General features: G+C 45.5%; 1 protein-coding gene and 1 long non-coding RNA gene across 2 annotated transcripts in view; one reads left to right on the top strand and one right to left on the bottom strand.

Annotated features, from left to right (window-relative positions):
- Positions 1 to 20,579, top strand: part of NET1 (neuroepithelial cell transforming 1) — a 74,363-nt gene that overhangs the window by 22,209 nt on the left and 31,575 nt on the right. The window contains exon 2 of the mRNA XM_065552375.1: positions 17,567 to 17,633. Within this exon, the coding sequence (XP_065408447.1) occupies positions 17,567 to 17,633 (67 nt within the window). The remainder of the gene's footprint in view (positions 1 to 17,566; positions 17,634 to 20,579) is intronic.
- On the bottom strand, positions 1,356 to 15,177 carry LOC135972799 (uncharacterized). Its single transcript, XR_010589323.1, has 3 exons — positions 14,023 to 15,177; positions 6,575 to 6,674; positions 1,356 to 3,407 (listed from the first exon to the last, which is right to left on the bottom strand). It is a non-coding gene; the product is annotated as an uncharacterized LOC135972799 (long non-coding RNA).

The raw sequence follows: 20,579 nt of genomic DNA, 5'->3' as shown, positions 1-20,579 counted from the left end.
TGCCCCATCTCAAAAAAGATCTATTAGAATTGTATAAAGTACAGAAAAGGGCAACAAAAATGATTACGGGTATGGAACAGCTTCCATATGAGGAGAAATTTAAAAGACTGGGACTGTTGAGGTTGGAAAAGAGAATACTGAGAGGTGATATGATAGAAGTGTATGTGACGGTGTGGAGAAAGTGAATAAGGAAGTGTTATTTACCACTTCACGTAACTCAACAACCCGGGGTGACCCAATGAAATTAATAGGAGCAAATTCAGAACAAACATGAGGAAGCATTTTTTCACACAATGAACAGTCAACCTGTAGAACTTGTTGCCGGGGGACATTGTGAAGGTCAAAAGTATAACTGGGTTCAAAAAAGAATGAGAAGTTCTTGAAATATAGATCCATTAATGTCTATTAGCCAAGATAGTCAGGGACAACAACCCCATGCTCTGGGTGTCTCTAAACCTCTGACTGCTAGAAGCTGGGACTTGACAATGGGATGGATCACTACATAAATTGCCTTCTTCTGTTCAGTCCCTCTGAAGCATCTGGCGGCCACTGTCAGAGAAGAAAGGAGACTGGGCTAGATGGACCATTGGTCTGACTCAGTATGGCAATTCTTATTATCTCTCCAGACAGCTAAAACTCTTGTCCAATCCCTCCTCATTTCCCATCATGATTAATGCAGCCAACTCTTCTCTAGCCTCCCAAACAGCCATGTTGCCTTCTGTTTATCCAAAATGATCTTGGCAGCTGTCTCTTACTTGCTCATTGTCCCAGTCCCTGAATGCTTCCACTGACTCCCCACTTTATCTTACAAAGTTCAAGATTCTTGTCCTAAACTTTCAGCCCCTTCACTACTCTGCTTCTTCCTATTTTTGTTGTTTGTAAAATCTTCGTTATGATCAGGTATAGCAATGACCCCCGAGAGTGCCCACGCCAAGTTCAGGACTGGAATAGTAGATGAATGGAGTGAGTGTTGAGGAGAACGAAACCTCTAGGCATGTACAAGGAGGAAGGCTATTTGGGGAGCGAAGGGCAGCATGAAGACACAGTCACAAGTGAAATGAGGAGACTCCAATCTTGTCTAAGCATAAAGTTGCATCAGTTGCACAAAAATCTGTCTTAAACCAGTTGAATAAAAACAGTGCAAACCCTGTGTGTGGAGACACACAGGATTGCTACTGGCTTAATGATCTGTCAACAGTGACTATCTGGCAGCATCAGTTGTTTAATTGTTGACATGCAGAACTGCCTAGAAACCCAGCAGTGAGAGGAGGGTGCTTGCTTACCTTGCATTTGGTAAGAAAATAATTTAAAAGGGGCTGCCCCAATAGAAAGTAAACATAATACAATAGAAATAATTTAAATCGTAAGGCCAAGGTATATCTTTAATTCATCAGATTTTTAAAATGTGAGGTCAGTGAGTGCTGCCATGCCACCCACGCTCTAAAGTCTGTGTTTATCTTAACATCTTTTTCTTACATTGTATAGACATTACGCTTAACAGCCCCACCCAGCAATAGTTTTCTGCCCAACCGCCAAACCTCAGGCATGTATTCTCCTTGGCCTTCCATAGTATCTTCTGATTTTCGGTCTCCCTGCTTTCCCCCTGCTCTGTTTAGTTTATGGGCCCCTAATATTTTTCTACTATGCTTTCCTTAATCCACCTGCCCAAATGAAATCCCAGTTCTTCGGTGCACATTCTCTCCAGCCTCCAAAGCAATCTGGATGTTCTTTTTCCAGCCTCTCACAGGATCAGAAGGTGATTTTTTTTTCTTTCCCAGCAGGATGAGGAGGAGGGATGGCTATGCACAGCAGCATCCTGTGTGCCTCCTAATTAGGAAGGGATGATGACATGACCCTTCCCCTCCCCCCTCCAGCTGAATGCCACTGTGTACACAGAATCAATAGCCACTCAGTGCAAATAAATATTATCTGGATTGCTTTAGAGCCAAGCAATGTATTGTTTGTTTTTATACTGTGTTCTTGCTATCGTTTTGTAGCAAAGGGTAATGAGGGTTGTCTAAATACAAAAGTTATTCTATTTTAACTATACTGGTACAGTTAAAGCTACACACGCTCCCTAGCGGGGAGTTATACTGGTATACGGGTGCCTTATATTGGTATAGTTTATTCCTGTACAACAAAGGGAATACGCTATACTGTATAAGATATCTTACATCAGTTTAATTGCATCCACACTGGGGTTGTACTAGTAACTTTTTATTTATACTCGTACCACTAACAAATAGTTATACCAGTGCAAAATCTGTGTAGACCAGGCCTTAAATAAGAGAGATTCTGCACCAACCAACTTTAAAAGTGTATCTTTTGTCAACTGGTCTCTTGTGATGGCTTCTAATGTTTTTTTGGATCAAAATTTGTTCCCACAAGAACTCAAAATAGCTATCTAGCGTCGAATCTAAACATTCGCAGCTGGCATAGCACTTGGGAGTGGAAATCTTGCTCTCATGAGTTCGGGGCACATTGAATTATTTGGTCCTTGTTACTCTCCCATGAGAGCATTCAATGTAGGTATTTGAGGCTTAAGTGGAGAAAGTGACATTAAAGTACAACTAATGTCGGCTAGTTCTAGAATATGCTTTTTGCCCTCTGACTGGAAACGTTCTAGTTTGAAGTTCATTTGAAACACTGAATGAGTTTTATGCTACAAACTTGTGTTGATGCAAATTATGTTGGCACCCAGCTGTCAAAGTTTGTTTTTTGCTTGGCTGTCTGCATTGGTGCTGTGCATACTCACCAGGAATGCTTGTGTCAATACAAAGTGCAGTGCACCACCGGTTGGTATCCCAGTGTGCCATACTCCGCTGTCTGGCGCGATGCCTTTTGGAAACTTTTTGCGATTCTTAGGGGTAGAAATGAGTTGTCCAGGGATCTCTGGGAGCTAGGGGTCAAGTTCCCAGAATGTAACTTTTTCCATTCCATAATGCCATCCATATTCCATAATTGTCATGCCTTTTTAAAAAAAAAAAATCCCACAAACCCGTGTGGCACTTCTCTCTGCCTGCCGTCTCTGACAGAAGCATGATGCCCTCAGAATTCTGCACTAGTCTCACAAATGTTGTAAATACAGTACACATAATCCTCTGGTATTTGCATAGCTGCAGGAAGAACTGCAACAATGGGGGAGGTGACAATTTCTTTGAGGACAGATTGTTAAGGGATATGGTGGAAAAACAACTCAGGGTTGATGGTGGCATTTGCGGAGCAGCTGCAGATGATGGGCACAAGTCATAATGCAAGTTTGGGACAACGAGCAGTGGCTGCAGAACTTTTGGGTGCAAAAGGCCACGTTCATCGATCTATGTGCCGAGCTCGCTCTAGCCCTCCAGCCCAGAGACACCAGAATGAAAGCTCCACTGATAGATGAGAAGTGATTGCACTCTGGAAGCCTGTAATGGAAATCATTTTGGAGTTAGAAAATCCGCACTGGGGTCTGGTGTCATGCAAGTGTGTAGGGCCATTAACAGTCCTGCATAGCTGGAGATGATGACTCTCGCCAATGTGCGAGATGTCCTGGATGGATTTTCAGCAGTGGGTTCCAGTGCGGCTGCAGATGGCACGGACATCCTTATTTTGGAATCAGCCCACCTTGCCACATAGTACATCAACAGAAGGGGCTACATAGCTATGATTATGCAAGCGCTGGTGGATCACAGGAGATGTTTCACTGGATATGTATTCATTACCCGCCGGATTGGCGGGCAGCGATCGATCCAGCGGGGGTCGATTTATCGTGTCTAGTCTAGATGCGATAAATCAATCCCCGAGCGCTCTCCCGTCGACTCCTGTACTCCAACTTAGCGAGAGGCACAGGCAGAGTCGACGGGGGAGCGGCAGCAGTCGACTCACCACGGTGAAGACACCACAGTAAGTCGATCTAAGTACGTCGACTTCAGCTATGTTATTCCCCCCTCCCCCCCCCCAGTGTAGACCAGGCCACTGATATCCGTGTGGGCTGCTCAGAGAAGGTGTGTGACGCTCACATCTTTAAGAACACAGGACCGTTCTGAGAGTTGCAAGCAGGGACATTCTTTCCTGACCGGCGGATAACCATTGTCAATATTGAAACGTCAGTAGTCATTCTAGGGGACCTAGCCTATCCTTGCCCCTCTGGCTCAGGAAGGCATACACTGGCCACCTCGGCAGCACCAAAGAAGGATACAACTCTTGGCTCAGCGGGTGCAGAATGATTGTTGCAAGTGCTTTTGGTAGATTGAAGGGATGCTGGTATTGATTACTCACTACATTGGATTTCAGTGAGCGATATATCCCAATGGTTATAGCTGCATGTTGTGTACTGCATAATATCTGTGAGGCAAAGGGGGAAAGGCTGCTGCCAGCATGGACTTTTCAAAGGCAGCAAATAACTGCTCCACCTTCACCCTGGCAGCAGCTTTTCCCCCTTTGTTAACTTGCAGGTGGGCTGGGGGTCATCTTTAAATGCAAACATTGTAAGGAAAAATGCATGCACACATTTACCCAAGATTCCTTCATCCTACTCATCCATGCTTGGCTGGCAGGACTGGCTAGACTGTGGTGGAGTCTCTAACCGAAGTTCCCTGTAAGTTGTGCGGCCACGCAGCAGCCTATTTAGCGCCACGCAGATGCTTAGGGAACCCGGCCGGGGAAAGGGCACCCCTCTCCCAGCTGCAACCTAGCCCGGCCCCTAACCTGCCGCGGCCAAGGCGCCTCTATCTCAGCCCGAACCCAGCCATGGATGGGGTGATGCAGCCCGAACCCAGACAGCCTGGCTGGAATTCAGACGTGGCCGGGGTGGTGTGGCCCAGGCAGCCCGACCCAAACCCGGGCAGCTAAGGCCGGCCAGGCCCGGATCCAGCCGCAGCCTGGCCCCAACCCTGGCGGCCTGGCCCCAACCCTGGCGGCCGGTCCGACCCGAACCCGGGTGGCCCGGCCTGACCCGAACCTGGCCTGACCCAGCCGTGGCGTCCCTCCCCCGGCCAGACCTACCAGGGCTGTGAGAGGGGTGCCTATCCTGTGGCCCTAACCCCGGAAGTACCGCAGCAGGGAGAGGCGCCTCTCTCCCCCAGCCCAGGTGCTGATGGGGGGAGTCCTCTCTCCCTGTCGGAGCACCCTCCTGCACCCCAAATCCCTCATCCCTGGCCCCACCCCAGAGCTTGCAGCCCTGCCGGAGCCCTCACACCCCTGCACCCAAACCCTTTGCCCCAGCCCTGAGCCCCTCATCCCCAGCCCTACCCCAGAGCTTGCACCCCCTGCCGGAGCCCTCACACCCTTGCACTCCAACCCTCTGCTCCAGCCCTGAGCCCCCTCCCACACTCCGAACCCCTCAGCCCCACCCCCAATACATGAATTTTGTTATGTGCACCAAAATGAAGGTCATGTGTCACACACAACCTCCTTATTGGTGCACATAACAAAATTCATTCCGCACATGGGTGGGAAAAATTAGAGGGAACACGGTCTCAAATGTGTCCTGACCTGTGCCATGCCTGGCCCCCACCCCACCTCACTTCACTGCATCTCCCTCTTCCTCCTTCACAGCAGGGGGTCTTTGTCTCCAGCTCCTCCGGTATCCACAGCAATTTGTGGGGTGCCAGTAGGATATCCAACAAATATGGCATGCAGCTCACTGTAACAGCACCAGGACAATTGTTGGCCTCCCTGGCCAAGTATCCCTGATGCAGCCACTTCACTCACATGTGGCAAGGCTGCTGATCACTGTTGTACCCCTTTGTCTGCATCCCATGTGCAATCTTTTTGCAGATGTCCACTTTTCTACAGCTGGTCCATAGCTGTGCTTACACAGCCTCTTTTCCTCCCAGGCCCAGAAGATCCAATATCTCCAGTCTGCTTCAAGCAGGAGCATATCTAGTGCACGCAGACAGCATGGTCAGATGGTCCATTGCACACAGCAAGAGAGAGAGCTGCTAGATGTGATCGCCAAGGTGGGCAGTCAGGAAAAATATCTGGCAGGTTTTAGAGGGGAGGAGGAGAGGAGGCTTCTGGTCTCTGTGACCTCTGGGCAAGGGAGTTTACAATTGTGACCAGAATGGTCTCTGTTGCAGGGAATGGAGCATATGTGGGGCAGCTGCTGGAGGACCGTTAGGGTTGACACAGATCACACAATGTCTACAATTGCACTGTATCCCCCTCAGTAGGGCGACCATGGCTCCACTCTATTCGGAGAGGTGGTTTTACTGCATCACTGTAATGGAGAACTTACATCAGTTGGAGACCAATTGGAGCGTGTAGACATGTACAAATAGGTCTATGTCAGGTGACTTATGTTGATCTAACTTTGTAATGTAGACCAGGCCTCAATGGCATAAATGCTGTTTTCATAAACTTTTAATAGGAAAGTTTTTGCACCTGGGCTGTGGCTGGAATTTTTCCTTCGGAGTCCTGTATTGTTGATAGATATCTCTAAAACGTTCTCTGTCTACACCAATGGTAGAAAAGTGGATCCAGAGTAGATATGATTTAATGGGTAAGGGGGGGAGGAGTTAATGTTGGCGTGAGGGTCATTTTTAGCCATTATCCCGTGTTATAACTGAATGTTTATGCACTGTGTACAAACCTGATTGACAGTCTGGTCTGGTGCACAAAAGGCTGCTTGATTAGGGGCTGAGCGCACATAAAACCACCTCCATCAGGAGCAACACTTGTCAGCAATTATCCTGCGACAGAGAAGAGTGCATGTGTTAGCGCTGACAAATGAAATGTTCTCTGTCATCAGCTGTGCTTCTCCTCCCCACAGGTCTACTCCCTGTTGTCTAATCCCCACCACCAATTAAGCATTAAAAAACTAAGAGGAAACTACTGCACAAATAACTTCGTTACACATCCAGCATGCCTGGCACATGGTTAAACACTCAAGTCTAGAAATGCCAGGTATACATGGAATCTTAATTCTTCTCCCATATGCATCATACACTTTTATATTCGCATACTATTTCTCAATTATAAAACAATATCTACAGCTTGAGAACTGGAGCTCTCCTCCTACGGATCTTTACTCACCTCTCTCCTTGAAGACCTAAAGAGGATATCGATGAGCAATAGCAGATCTTTGCTCCTGTTCAAAGATATGCATGGACCGAGGCAAGGCCTAATATACAGCCCAGGAAATGACTGGGCCCTGGCATGGGATGCCACCAATGTGTAGAAGATGTTCAGGGCTGATGACCTGAGGAGGCACTATGCCAAACAAGCTGGCTTAAGCCCCTGCTTTGAGGTTCAGAGGGGAAGGAAAAGGTGCTCCTTTCTCTATAGACAGCAGCTCCCTTTCCCATGCTAAGGGGAAGAAAAGGAGAAGACCCTCTTGAAGCTCCAGATGGGTTTTAGTGGTGTCTCTGGTTGCTGGTCTGGTAAGATCTGGCATCTATGCAGCCTCTGTTTCCATACAACCATAGACTCTCTAGAATGTTTGTCTCCGAAAATGAAGAAGAAAATCTCTGCTCTCCGGCCAGTGAAGAAGTGGGAGATTTGCTCCTTTGGTTTTGAAGGACGTCCAGAACAACCTTACAACCCATTCATTCATCAAATATATTTTTCCAAGAGCAGAGTGCGCTACAAAACATGCCGGATGAGGTGCTGCAACAACTGTAAGCCAAAGAAACGGCCCTTGTGCACCAAACACAGTAGGTCACTCACAGCTTTGGAGCAACCAAAATAGTTTATGGATTTGGGGGTGGGGAAGGGGTGGATTGCTGAAACTGCTACTGGAAATTCATTATCATTTTTTTCCTTTGTAGAGAGGCTAGAAGCCATATCCTAGCAACAATTGTTAGGGAATATAGCATTTACTGACAGGTTTCAGAGTAGAAGAAGTGGGCTGTAGTCCACGAAAGCTTATGCTCTAATAAATTTGTTAGTCTCTAAGGTGCCACAAGTACTCCTGTTCTTCTTATAGCATTTACTAAATCTTGGCTTGGAATAGATATCCCATTGGGGAGGGAAGCCTGAAGGGAAACTGGAAGGAAGATCCTTGGACCATAGCGGAAGTCTGCAGTGAAAAGATATAAGAGAATTTAAGGGCTTGTCTTCATTACGGGCTAAATCGGTGCTGCAGCGGGATCAATTTAGAGGGTCTGTTGAAGATGCGATAAGTCATGGAAGACAGTCTCTCACCGACATAGCAAGGTGTAGACACCACTGTAAATTGATCTAAGCTATATCGACTTCAATTATGTAACTTAATTAGTGTAACTTAAATTGACTTACCTCATTAGTGTAGACAAGGCCTTAGTGATGAAATTGTGGTCAGTGTATGGGGATTGCCATATTTATTGGGAAAAGATGGCCAAGTCACAGCTATGTGGAGGTCAACTTTGCAATTATCCCAGGATAGCAGTGCCTGGTTAATCTACTCTGGCCTTATCTGCTGATATGGTCAACAGTGATAGCTAACCTCTTCAGACAAGTGGCCATAATGTTCCACCGAAACAAAAAAGCAAATTTTAAAAGAGAAAACCACAGTTCCCTCTCAGCCTACACCCTCTTTGTGGGTTAGACATGCTCAAGGTGGTTAAGGAAGCTTCCTTAAGAAACAGAATTTGTTCCAATACAGATGAACAATGTAATAGCTATTTCAGGGTGTCTGAAAAGTACAAGAAGTTTTGAGATCAGTAGTAGCAGCACAGGGTCCTATCCAAGAAGGAGTTGGATGTAGGTTTTTTTTATGTTCTCCGTTTAACCACATCATCCAGCAGACTTTTTTTTTCATGGCTTTGCTATTTGAAAGCTCAGGCTACTACTAGAATTACTAATTACTGATTCTTGCCTGCATATTTATACCTGCCTCTGGAAATTTCCATTACACGTGTCTGACAAAGTGGGTATTCACCCACAAAAGCTTATGCTCCAATATGTCTGTTAGTCTATAAGGTGCCACAGGAGTCTTTGTTGCTTGTGCCTTTTGAGATCTCAAATGAAATGTCATTCACTAGGATAATCTGTTTCAAAATGCTTGTATTCCTGTAATATACATAATCAAATAGCATTTAACTGATGTGAATGGTTTGTATTTAAACCGAAGATCAAGCTCCGGTGAAAACAAAAAAAGGTTGGGAGTGAGAGGGGAAGGAAATAAAGAATTGCTGCCCAGTCTAAAGAATTTATTTTGGATCTTTAATTGGACTTAAGGTTAAGGGAACTGCCAGATCAAAGTGTTTCTGCAGTTTCCTGGATAAGCCATGAAATGTAAGTACAAAGAATGGGTGCAGACTGACTAAATGGTGCTGACTAAGTGGTACAGATTTAAGTAAAAAAATAAAAATAAAACATGGAGGAAGAAAGCTACATGAAATACGAGTTGGAAAGAAGTTGCATTCGCCAGGATAGGTACAGGCTCCCGTGTGCTAATATACTTAAGGTTGGAAGGATTTGATTTTTATCAGTGAAGGTCAATATCACCATACACATCCAAACAAACAAAAATATTTCCATCAATAATGATAGAAATTTACAGATTGACAAAGTAAGAAAAATGCTGCTTGACAGCTTATTAGATATCCTCATTAAATAAATTATTGTCTAACACTCCCATAAGTTCCTGCAACTGTGAACATTTAAATGGATCATCAGAAAAAATACATCATCTGTCAAAATTGTTGTTGTGTTTTTTTTTTTTTAAGTTGAATTCTGCCAAGCCTATATATACTCTAGTCCAACAAATCCAAATCCAAGATGGGATGCCCATCTTGTACACCTTTTGGATTTTTACATATGCTATTCTGGTCAAACAGGATTAAAGGCATGGAGACCTGATACTCACAATATTCTATACACAGTCTTTTTTGCCCCACCCTACCCCCAACAAGACTTGAAACAAAGAAGACTTTCTTTTCAGACAGTCAAAAAATCAGTATAAACATGCATAAGTAGCCATTATGAAAATAATTTGACCAAAACATTTGGTTTTCTAAGATCCTCCTAGATGATTACAGGAACTATACTGCAGATGTACCCATCTGCAATGTCTGCGTAGCTGTCAGGCTCACAGAAATGGCTGCATGTTGCTGAGCACTAGTCTTTATCCCTTTTGTACTGGAATTTTGAAGGACATCACCTCACTTAGTTTTGAGATGAGATCGTTGGCCTAGATCAGGGGTGGCCAACCTGTGGCTCCAGAGCCACATGTGTCTCTTCAGAGGTTAATATGCGGCTCCTTGTATAGGCACCAACTCCGGGACTGGAGCTACAGGTGCCAACATTCCAGTATGCCGGGGGGTGCTCACTGCTCAACCTCTGGCTCTGCCACAGGCCCTGCCCCCACTCCAATCCACCCCTTCCTGCCCCCTCCCCTGAGCCTGCTATGCCCTCACTCCTCCCCCCTTACCCCCAGAGCCTCCTGCATGCCACAAAACAGCTGATCAGGAGGTGCGGGGAGGGAGGGGGTGCTGCTGGGTGGGAGATGCTGGGAGCGGGTAGAGGGAGCTGCTGACATATTACTGTGGCTCTTTGGCAATGTACACTGGTAAATTCTGGCTCCTTCTCAGGCTCAGGTTGGCCACCCCTGGCCTTGATGGTTTCTGCTGTTGTCTGGGCTTGAATTCTGAGGGCAAATTCTATGTTCTCATAGCTCCTGTTGACTTCAGTAGAAGCCACTTGTGTATATCAGACAGTCCTAATGTTTACTCCAGGAAGACACTGAACAATGACAATACTTCCTTAGACATGTAATCTGTCACACTTGATTGGTTCTATCTGCTAGGCTTTAATGTGAAACAATCTTCAGTGATATGTTAAATAGTAAATTGCCCAAACTTCCACCAGGAGGGTTATTGGGGCCACTTGTCTCCTCCCTGCTATGTTGCCAAACCTGGTTTGGTCCCTTTTGCCTGCTTAAATATGGGTGTCTGATTTTGTGAGTCCTTTGCGGATTACCTTTCAGATACAATGCTAACGCCCCATTTTTCCTTTCTGGATTGCATTTTGGCAATGAAGCTGCATTTTCCTTTGGCATGCAGATCAGGACTTTAGTAGGCAACACAATTTTTAATACAGAATCATATGTTTTTAAGCACTGTGGAAAAGGTAAGCATGGCAGGACTGATGGAATTATTTTTGGCTGGTTTTGGTAAGCACCTAATTTCCTTAAGCAGAGACAGGACACCAAAGCAGATTTCTCTATGCTTTTGGGGCCGTCTCAATATCCTTTCTCTAGTTTGGAGAGCTTTGCCTCCAGAGTATAGTTGCAGCTCTTACATCTGGAAAATGTTTAACTTGTTCACCTAACCTCCCCTGTTCTCCCTCCAAAGTTAATCTGAACCAAGGGAAAAAACGTTCCTTTAAAACAAAATGCTCCCTGCTATAGCCTACTAGTGGTCACTTTCCATTGTTCTTACAAGCCCCTCGTTAACTTGGAGAAAACACCTGGTGCACGTTACTTGTATGCCTGTCTTTCCTCAAACTGTATCCGCTCAGTCTATCCTGAAGGGAGGGATACTGGGAAGAACAATACAAGATAATTATCTATTAGGAGGAGTCTCCTTTCAGGAATCAGAATGAATAACTAACCACGGGTACTAGTCATTCACTTCTGGCAGGTTTCAGAGTAGCAGCCGTGTTAGTCTGTATCCGCAAAAAGAAGAACAGGAGGACTTGTGGCACCTTAGAGACTAACAGATTTATTAGAGCATAAGCTTTTGTGGACTACAGCCCACTTCTTCGGATGCATATATTCACTTCTGGGTTTCTTAAGGGGAGGGGTTACTTTTCTGCAACACTCAAGTTGTTCAGGAGAATTGGTCTCTAAGGGTCTGTCTGCACTGCCGCTGGAAGTGAGCCTCCCAGCCTGGGTAGACAGACTCCCACACTAGCTTGGCTTCAGTTAGTGTGCTAAAAACAGCAGTGTGGATGTTGCGGTTCTGGGGGAGACTCGGACCAGCCACCCAAGCTCAGATGCAGGGGGGTCAGGTGAGCTTGAGAGCCTGAGCTGCCACCCAAACCACAACATCCACACTGCTATTTTTAGTGTGCTACCTTAAGCCGAGCTAGTCTGTGTCTGTCGACCCAGCCTGGGGGCTCGTTCCCAGCTGCAGTATAGACGTACCTTAAGAGCTTGTCTGTTTGGGGATGTTATATCAGATTAGTTTGTTCACTCTAAGTGCAGCAGTTTAACTATATCAAACTGAAGTGCTTCCACCCTGCTTTGTTATGGTACCTTCCTTGTTAAGCCTTGCATCCATGCACCTCTGCGCTTGTTCAAATTAACAGTGCAGCATTCTGGGCAGATATACTATGGTGCAATGTGCTACTGTACAATTCTATGCTCTGATTTTTCTTGCCATGCATTGTGGGGTGCCTATGAAAAGCTACAGGAAATCTGGGGCTTGGGGTCAAACTAACAAACTCCCATAATTCCTCTCCTGGCATCCCATTATTAATCTATATTTTGCCAGTGCCATTTTTGAACAGCTGTCTGGCAACATGGAGAATGCATTGCTGAGCGCCACAATCCTGATCATGAACAGGGTGACACATCTGTATTGACAGTCGCTTAGGCAGATGGATTTGGCTCTGTGGCTCCATACGGCTTTGGATGCCTTATGCCGCAGCAATACAGCTGCAGGAGGAGGAGAAGCAGATAGATGAAATCAAGCCGTTACTTCTGCAGGGCATTTATCTGGAGCAGCTTTACTCAGTGGATTACCCTTTGGGCTCAGTTGACTAGCACTGGCAGGTGGGACAAGATAATGATGCAGAACTGGGATGACCAGCAGTGATGGCGGAGCTACAGAATGACAAAAGCCACTTTCCTAGAAATCTGCAGAGTTCATCTTTGAGCTTCTCCTCAGCATGGAGAAGCATGTGGCTATCGCTGTCTGGAAGCTTGCCACACCCTGTTGCTACCGGTCAGTAGCTAACCCAGTTGGCTGTTGGTAGATCAACCACTGGGGCTGTTGTCATGGATGTTTGTAAGGCTATGACAAGGGTGGTGCTATGCCATGTCATAAAGATTAACAATGCACAGGAGGTTATTGATGACTTTGCAAAGATGTGCTTCCCACACTGTATGGCGTTATTGATGGGACACGTGCCTATCCTTTGCCCCCTACACCAACCTAAAGACTTCACCAACAGGGAGGGGTATTTCTCCCAGGTACTGCAAGGCTGGGTTGATCACCATAGAAAGTTCACTGTTATTAACATGGGGTGGTCTGGAAAGGTCCAGGGTCTTTAATAACTCAGGCCTGTTTTCTGGAATGACCAAAGGAATTTTTGCACACTCCACCCCCACAGACTCTGTGGTCATTAATGGATCAGTGGGAGCAGGAGGTGGTTCCCTGTGAAACTCTTCAGCAGAGTTCTATCAAAATATATAGTGTTAACAAATGTAGCACCCTCTCTCCACCTGGTTGCCTTTAATGCCAATCTGCTTATAGGTTTTGATGGACAGGTCTGGGTTCTTCTGTATCCCGCCACCCACTCAGCAGGGTGTATCTTCTTTATTTTTCCCTATGAATTTATTTGGCGGTGCCTTCACCTACCTCGCTCCTGCCTGGCAGGGTCACCAGGGCAGCTTGGGAGGAAAATTCTAACCACAGGGTAACCCTCACTTACTTGCCAGATAGTTGGAGACTCCCAAGAAATAATCAAATACATACAATGTATTCAACACAGTAATTATATTAAACAGGAGACAACTGTAACATAACAAGGTAAAACACTATTTTTAGGGTCACCGGTGCCCATGCTGCTGATACCCCTGACTTTCCCAGTCAGGGGACCTGATGTAGCAAATGTAAGATTAGTGTCCTGTTGATATGCATACTTTGTAGGGGTCCTTGCTGACCTATGACCATGATATCTTCTCTGCAGTGGTTTAGCAGGGTGGCCGACTGGCTTCAGTATAGCCCAAAGGACTCATAAGTGGGAGAAGGTGGTAAGTCCCTCCACAGGTTTAATACACAGCAGGTTATAAAATCCCCAAACCCTCACTCCCTGGCTTGAGGACACAGTTCAGGGAGTAGGGGGTCCCCAAAACAATTTCCCTGACTAACTAGAAGATGGTTCACTCACAAACTCTATGAATGATCCTCAGGTTCAGAGCTGACTCTGGACTCCTCAGTCACTGCAGAGGGGCTTATCTCTGCTGGCAGGGATCATCTTCAGGCAGGAGTCAGGCTGCTTCAGTCCCAGGATTTCCCTTCCCCACAAAGGGGTGCAGGGCTCAAGGTGCAGGTTACACAACTACACTAACATCCAAACTGTAGTCTCCCAGCCCAGTGTCCAGACACACTGCTCACAGCAGGCCTGGACTAGCAGCCAGAGCAGAGCTGACCATGTGGTGACTTGTCTCACCTAGGGAGCTGGAGAGCTAACTCAGCCTGGCTGGGGAAGTTTCCCAGGAAAACTCTACAAACTGGGAGTCATCAGGGGAGAGGGAAAAGCCCAGCTGAGGGATCTGCTGTCAGGTCCCTAGAGGCCAGTTCTCAGGGGGAACCCTACATGCAGGCCTGGGACTCACTAGCTCCCCACACAGCCAGTCCTGCCCTTGCCCTGGCTGGCTCCAGACTGACTCAAAAATGGCTTCTCCCCTTTCCTGAACTCCCTGGGAAGGGCCTCTCACTCCCTATTGGTTTCTGGGCAGATTCTGGGTCTGCTTTGGCTCCCCCTCCCTATCAGGGACAGTGCCTCTCCCTGAGCTGCCAGCAGACAGAGCCCCAGGAATCTAGGTCATCTCCTTCGGGGTTACACAAATAACGGGGGGGAAATTACACTAATTTAAGATTTTTGCTTGGTTTTGTTTTTTGTTTTGTTTTTTAAATTCAAGACCAATGGAACTATGACATGGCCAAGTGACGGAGTGCTCACAAATTCTGTAGGTGATGCACTTCAAGGTGTTCTTCATCTCCAGAATGGTTGATTGTTGTGGGAAAGACCAGTAATTAGGATGGGGTGCAGTGCTGGACCTTTGTAACAAAGATGCTCCATCACAGCTGTTTGCCTCTGTATCATGTCTCTTTGCAGGGCCATGTGCTCCATTTTAGTCCTGTGAATGCTGCAGGAAACCATCACTCCACACGTCTGTCTTTGTGGCCCTCTGTTGGGATGCAGTCACTATTTCCTCAAAAATATCCTCTCTTGTCTTCCCCAACCCCGCTATTGGAAGTTTGTCAGTCTCTCAGTCCTTTACGCATGGACCATGGCACTGTAGGTGCTAAGGGAAATCAGAATCTGTAATAGATAGGGTTAAACATTTCAGTCCAGTGAACTGGAATTTTCTGATGAAACTATGTTTTGTCCAACATTTTCAAACTAGCTCTAGTCACAAGCTCACAAAGAAAATGCAGCACAGTAAAATCTTCCCTATTAGCTGATCAACTGGCTATGTCAGAAAGAGGGAGCAACCCATTGTTTAGGACTGGTAGTTTGAGATGCAGAAACTAAACTTGGGCAAAAGTGCCTCTTAATACAATGTCCAGAATAAATTAAATGTTGCTGGAAATGTACTTTAAATCCACCAGACTGAAATTTGGAACACAACTTGTTCGGTCAGCACAGTGCTAGTACTGTAGAATGATTTAGATTAGGGATCTCAAACTCAAATCATCTCAAGGGCCACATGAGGACTAGTACATTGGCCTGAGGGCCGCATCACTGACACCTTTTCATATAAAGGTACAAAAGCCCCCTCCTCTCCCCCCCGCTGCCCCCAGTCCCACCCCTACCCCACCCCTTCCATGAGGCCCCGCCTCTTCCCTGCCCCCATTCCAAACCCTTCGCCAAAGTCCCCACCCCAACTCCGCCCCCTCCCTGCCCCTATTCTAACCCCTTCCCCAAATCCCCGCCCCTGCCCCGCCTCTTCCCCGCCCCATTCCAAACCCTTTGCCAAAGTCCCCATCCCAACTCCGCCCCCTCCCTGCCCCTATTCTAACCCCTTCCCCAAATCCCCGCCCCTGCCACGCCTCTTCTCCGCCTCCTCCTCTAAGCGCTTGGCTCCCCACTCCGTCCTGGAAAGCGCTAAGCGCCGCCAAACAGCGGGAAGCGCCTGGAGGTAGGCAGAGGAGCAGAGACGCAGAGCGCTGGGGGGCTAAGGGGAGCGGCAGGTGCGGGGAGCTTGGTGGCCACAGGAAATAACTCCGCCATGTGTTTGAGACCCCTGACTTAGATGGATACCATGGTGGGGTGGCCATATCGGTCCCAGGATATTTTTATTTAACTTTGTTCTGAATATATTGCTTTTCGACAGTTTTGCTTTGTTGATGAGGATGACTTATTGTAAGAGCAAGCCTCAGTTCTCAGTTGCAAGTTTATGCAAAAGAGGACCTGCAGCTTCCATTCATTTCATCTCCATTGAGATTGGAAAATGAGACCGGAGGTTTTTTCTTCTCTATGTCAGGATTGGTGTGGGATGTTTAGTTTCCTAAACTTGTATAGTTAGGAAAGTTATCACTTACTGTAGCTGATCGGTTCAGATTTTGACCTGTTTAGTCATGCTGACTCATATTGTTTCATTGTGCTCCCCTGTCTATAGCCATCTGTTGTTTCTCATTTTTTACTTTGAGAGTAACCACTTTGGGGCAAGAACCATCTCTGTTCTGTTTTTATACAGCACCTATTACAATGGGGACCTGTTCCTTGAGGAGGGCTCGTGGGCACTATGGAATATAATAAATAGATGGCAAATGGGGGTGAGGTTGAGGTGCAAGAGGTGCTCCTCTTGCCCCAGACAAAATTGCTCATAAGGAGTGGAGTATTCACCCACTGGCTCTGTGGCCTGTAATCCTTTAATCCAGAAGCCCATCAGAAGAGAAGTCTGAGACCTTGTATACACTACAGATTACTTCGGTATAATTTATGTCGCTCGGGTGTGAATAATCCACACTCCTGAGCGATGTAAATTATACCAACCTAAGCACCGTTGTAGACAGAGCTATGTCAGCTGGAGAGACATAGCTACTGCTTCTCTTAGATCGTCTCCATCACAATCGCTGCTGGGTCCAGCTGAGCCGCAATAAGTGCTGTAATGTAGGTGTAGCTTGAGTCTCATGGTTGTCTTCATACGGGAAGTTTTAGGGGATTTGGCACCTGAGTTGGATTCTCAAAGTCCTGGCAGGGTCTTCTCTGATTAAGTTAAGAAGTAGCAGCCTTCTGATCTGTCAGGCAACAATCAAGGTTGTTTGGGCATCCTCTCAAATCGTAGCTCTCTTCGGGTTACAGTTGTGCCTCTGAGGGAGAATTCAGAAACAGAAGACTGAATCTCAGATGGTATCCTCCTGGTATTGGTTATTTTTTTTAGCATGGTCTACCCCCTTGGGATGGTTCTATTCCAGGCCAGGTTCCATCCATTTGGAATGAGGTACTTCATGTTGGACTTCTACTGTAAGTTGATTACCTTGAGCTGAAAAAATCCACAGGAAATGTGTTTTGTCACAGAGGTTACAAGTATTTAGAGCTGATTTGGGACACTTGCTCAAATTTGACAGGGTTAGCATGGGATGTTGTTACACCACAGGATTTTAAAACCACTAAAAGGGAAAGGGGGAATGAATTGTAGCTACTTTCTCAGTTGCTGAAACAACCCAGACTTTATTTACCTTTATACATTCTCAACTCACAGATATCCTCTGCGACGAGGCAGCTCTTTCACATTTCTAACTCCTGGGCCCCAGTGGGACTTCACTCTGGTGAGTAAAGCATGCACTGTATTTGTATATCAAAAGCTTGTTAACAATCAGAAATAATCTAAATAAATAAAAAGAAGAACAGGAGTACTTGTGGCACCTTAGAGACTAACAAATTTATTAGAGCATAAGCTTTCGTGGACTACAGCCCACTTAAGCTTATGCTCTAATAAATTTGTTAGTCTCTAAGGTGCCACAAGTACTCCTGTTCTTCTTTTTGCGGATACAGACTAACACGGCTGTTACTCTGAAACTAAATAAATAAGGTTCCTTCTTCCTCGATAAGGAAGAAAGAAACATATTGTTTGTTCTCTTTCTGGTTAGGCAAATACGAACGCTTCCTCACTGAGACATTCCGAGACTCTTGAGTAGCAAGTGAATCGTACATAATAGAGCTGATCTGCCTTGTTGGCCTTAACTTGATTGTATGCTTGTGGCTCTCTGAGTGTCAAGATGGTACTTGCTGTTGTTTTTATTTAGGCTTCAGCTTTTGCTCACTTAGCAGGGTAAATGTGACTGAGCTGGTACTCGAAACAGGATTTAGAATAGGACTACAGAAGTAACATGTTGTAATACTGAAAAGCTGTAGCTTATTTATGGGTATAATAACTGAAGCACCCATAAGCCTTACTGTGGTAACCCTTGTCCTCTATTCTCCCTATTGCCATCTTTGGTTTGCTTTACATTGGTCACTCTTCAGGGCATGGGCATTGAAGTGTCATGTATGTTTATGAGGTTGTGTTAATAATAATATAGTGAAGTAGGGGAAATAAAATGTTGACTTTTCCAAAAAAAAACTTTCTAAGGTTTTATCTGATGGTTACAGATTAACTTAATATTCATTTTTGAATCGCAACGATTAGCCCTACAAATTATATCCTCTCAAATGATCCTGCTCTAGGGTCACATATTGAAAGCATTTGACGCAATGAACTTATTTATCTCTATTGTCTATGTACGTTTTTCTCTGCTTTTTTGGCTGTTTGTATACTAATGTTTTATTCTCTAACTCTAAATTAGAGTTAGTGTTACTAGATTGCATACCCCACCAATGTAAACTGCAAAAATCAAGGAGACTGGTGTTGAATGAGTTAACTGTTTATCTGCACTCTGCCATCAGTTCCCACTATCAATCTCAATTACCTGCTCTTAATCTCAGTGCACATAGTTTCTCCTTCATCCTGAAGAGCCAAGGGGCACCCTAGAACTTCAGCTCTACTCTGGAGGCAGCTTCTCTTTCTGGCAAGCTGCTTGTGACTTGCTAGAGACAAGTTCTGGATGGATCTGAGGAAATATTTCAGACTGGGACTTTCCTCCACAGAATTATCAACTTTAAGGAGGGTTCATGTATATAGAGGACGTCCCAATTTTACTTAAGTGAGCTTGGATAGGTGACAAAAACAGCTAAAAGAGGGCATGGATAATGGAGGATGAATCCCCGAGTCCTGTTGCCCACGAGTCTCCACCCTTGCTGCAGAGTCTATGTCCACATCTACAGTTGGAAGGCTTTGCCCGTATAGTTATACCAGCAAAGTACATCTAGTGTGGATACCCGCAAAACTAATTTTATCACTAGAGTTTATTCCAGCCAAGGCCCCTCCTTCCCCAAGTGAAATAAGCTATGCTGGTGTAATTGCATCTACATGAGGGTATTTTACTGGCATACCTATATTGGTCACCACATGACACTTCATCACACCCCTGAGTGAAATAGTTATGCTGATGAAGTTTATAGTGTAGACCTGGCCTAGTTCTCTGGTTCCAGTGTGCAACAGAGCCTCCTAATTCGAACTCCTTCCATGCCTGCATTAGCCCTCCTCTTTCAAACCTTCCAGTGCCTGTACACAATCAGGGCCCAGGGGTCTGAGGGTAAGTCATATTGAAAGTTAGGTTGAACCTTGACATTGATGTGAGACCTGCTCATTGGAAACCTTCGCATGTTCTCGTGTTTGAAACCAATACTGACCATATTGTTTTTAGAGAGGCAAGTTGGGTAGGGTGACCAGATGTCCCGAGTTTATAAGGACAGTCCCGATTTTGCGGGCTTTTTCTTATATAGACACCTATTACCCCCCACCCCCGTCCCAATTTTTTACACTTGCTATCTGGTCACCCTAAAGGTGGGTGAGGTAAAAGATAAAAGATGTTACCTCACTCACCTTGGGACCAACAGGGCTACAACAACACTGCAAACAACATATTGTTTTTGTTACAAGAGACATTTGTCTGAAAACAAGGTCTTTGATCTTTGGGGAGTTTCGGTCCTGCTGCACATTCCTCACCTAAAGTTCTATTCCTCTTCTAGGACTCCCAGGTTGACAATAAGCAGCAGAAAGGAACTTTGTTCTTTAGGTATTTGCCAGCTATTTTCATGGTAATACAGAATGAGTGGGGGGAAATGGGATGACTAGAATTGTTTGCAGAGTTTTGTTTGCTTTTCTATGACATATTACTGGATCTCTACATTCCACCCCTAAGGGTTATTTAATGCTAATACTAATGGCATTCTTTTGTGTCTGTCTTTATGCTGTTTTGCTTACTTGTTTTGGAAAGACTTTTCCCTCAGAGTTTCATTTAAAAAATGCTCATGCTTTTTTCATTACCTCTGTGGTAGCCTGAATAATACTTCCTGACTTTTTTACAGTCTAATACCTTTCATAGAAATATATTTTCCACATGACCTGAGTTTCTCAAGAGGGTTTACATATCATGTCTTTGATTGTGACTATTGCTAGCCAGACACATAATGTCATAAAACAGTATTCATCATGGTTTTCCTTCTGCTATGCTGGTTAAGCCTTCTGGTTTGAGCAGTTTGAACAGGTGGGTTTTTTGGAATCTGTTTCTGTCCTGGTGCCATGTCAGAATGATACAGCTGGCTCTGTTTTGAAACTATGTTGGGCAGGGGGAAGATGGGGAACTGGGCAATGCAGTACTTATTACCCAAGT

The sequence above is a fragment of the Chrysemys picta genome, chromosome 1, assembly GCF_011386835.1.
Source record: "Chrysemys picta bellii isolate R12L10 chromosome 1, ASM1138683v2, whole genome shotgun sequence".
NCBI lineage: Eukaryota > Metazoa > Chordata > Testudines > Emydidae > Chrysemys > Chrysemys picta.
This window is presented reverse-complemented; position numbering and strand designations above follow the sequence as displayed.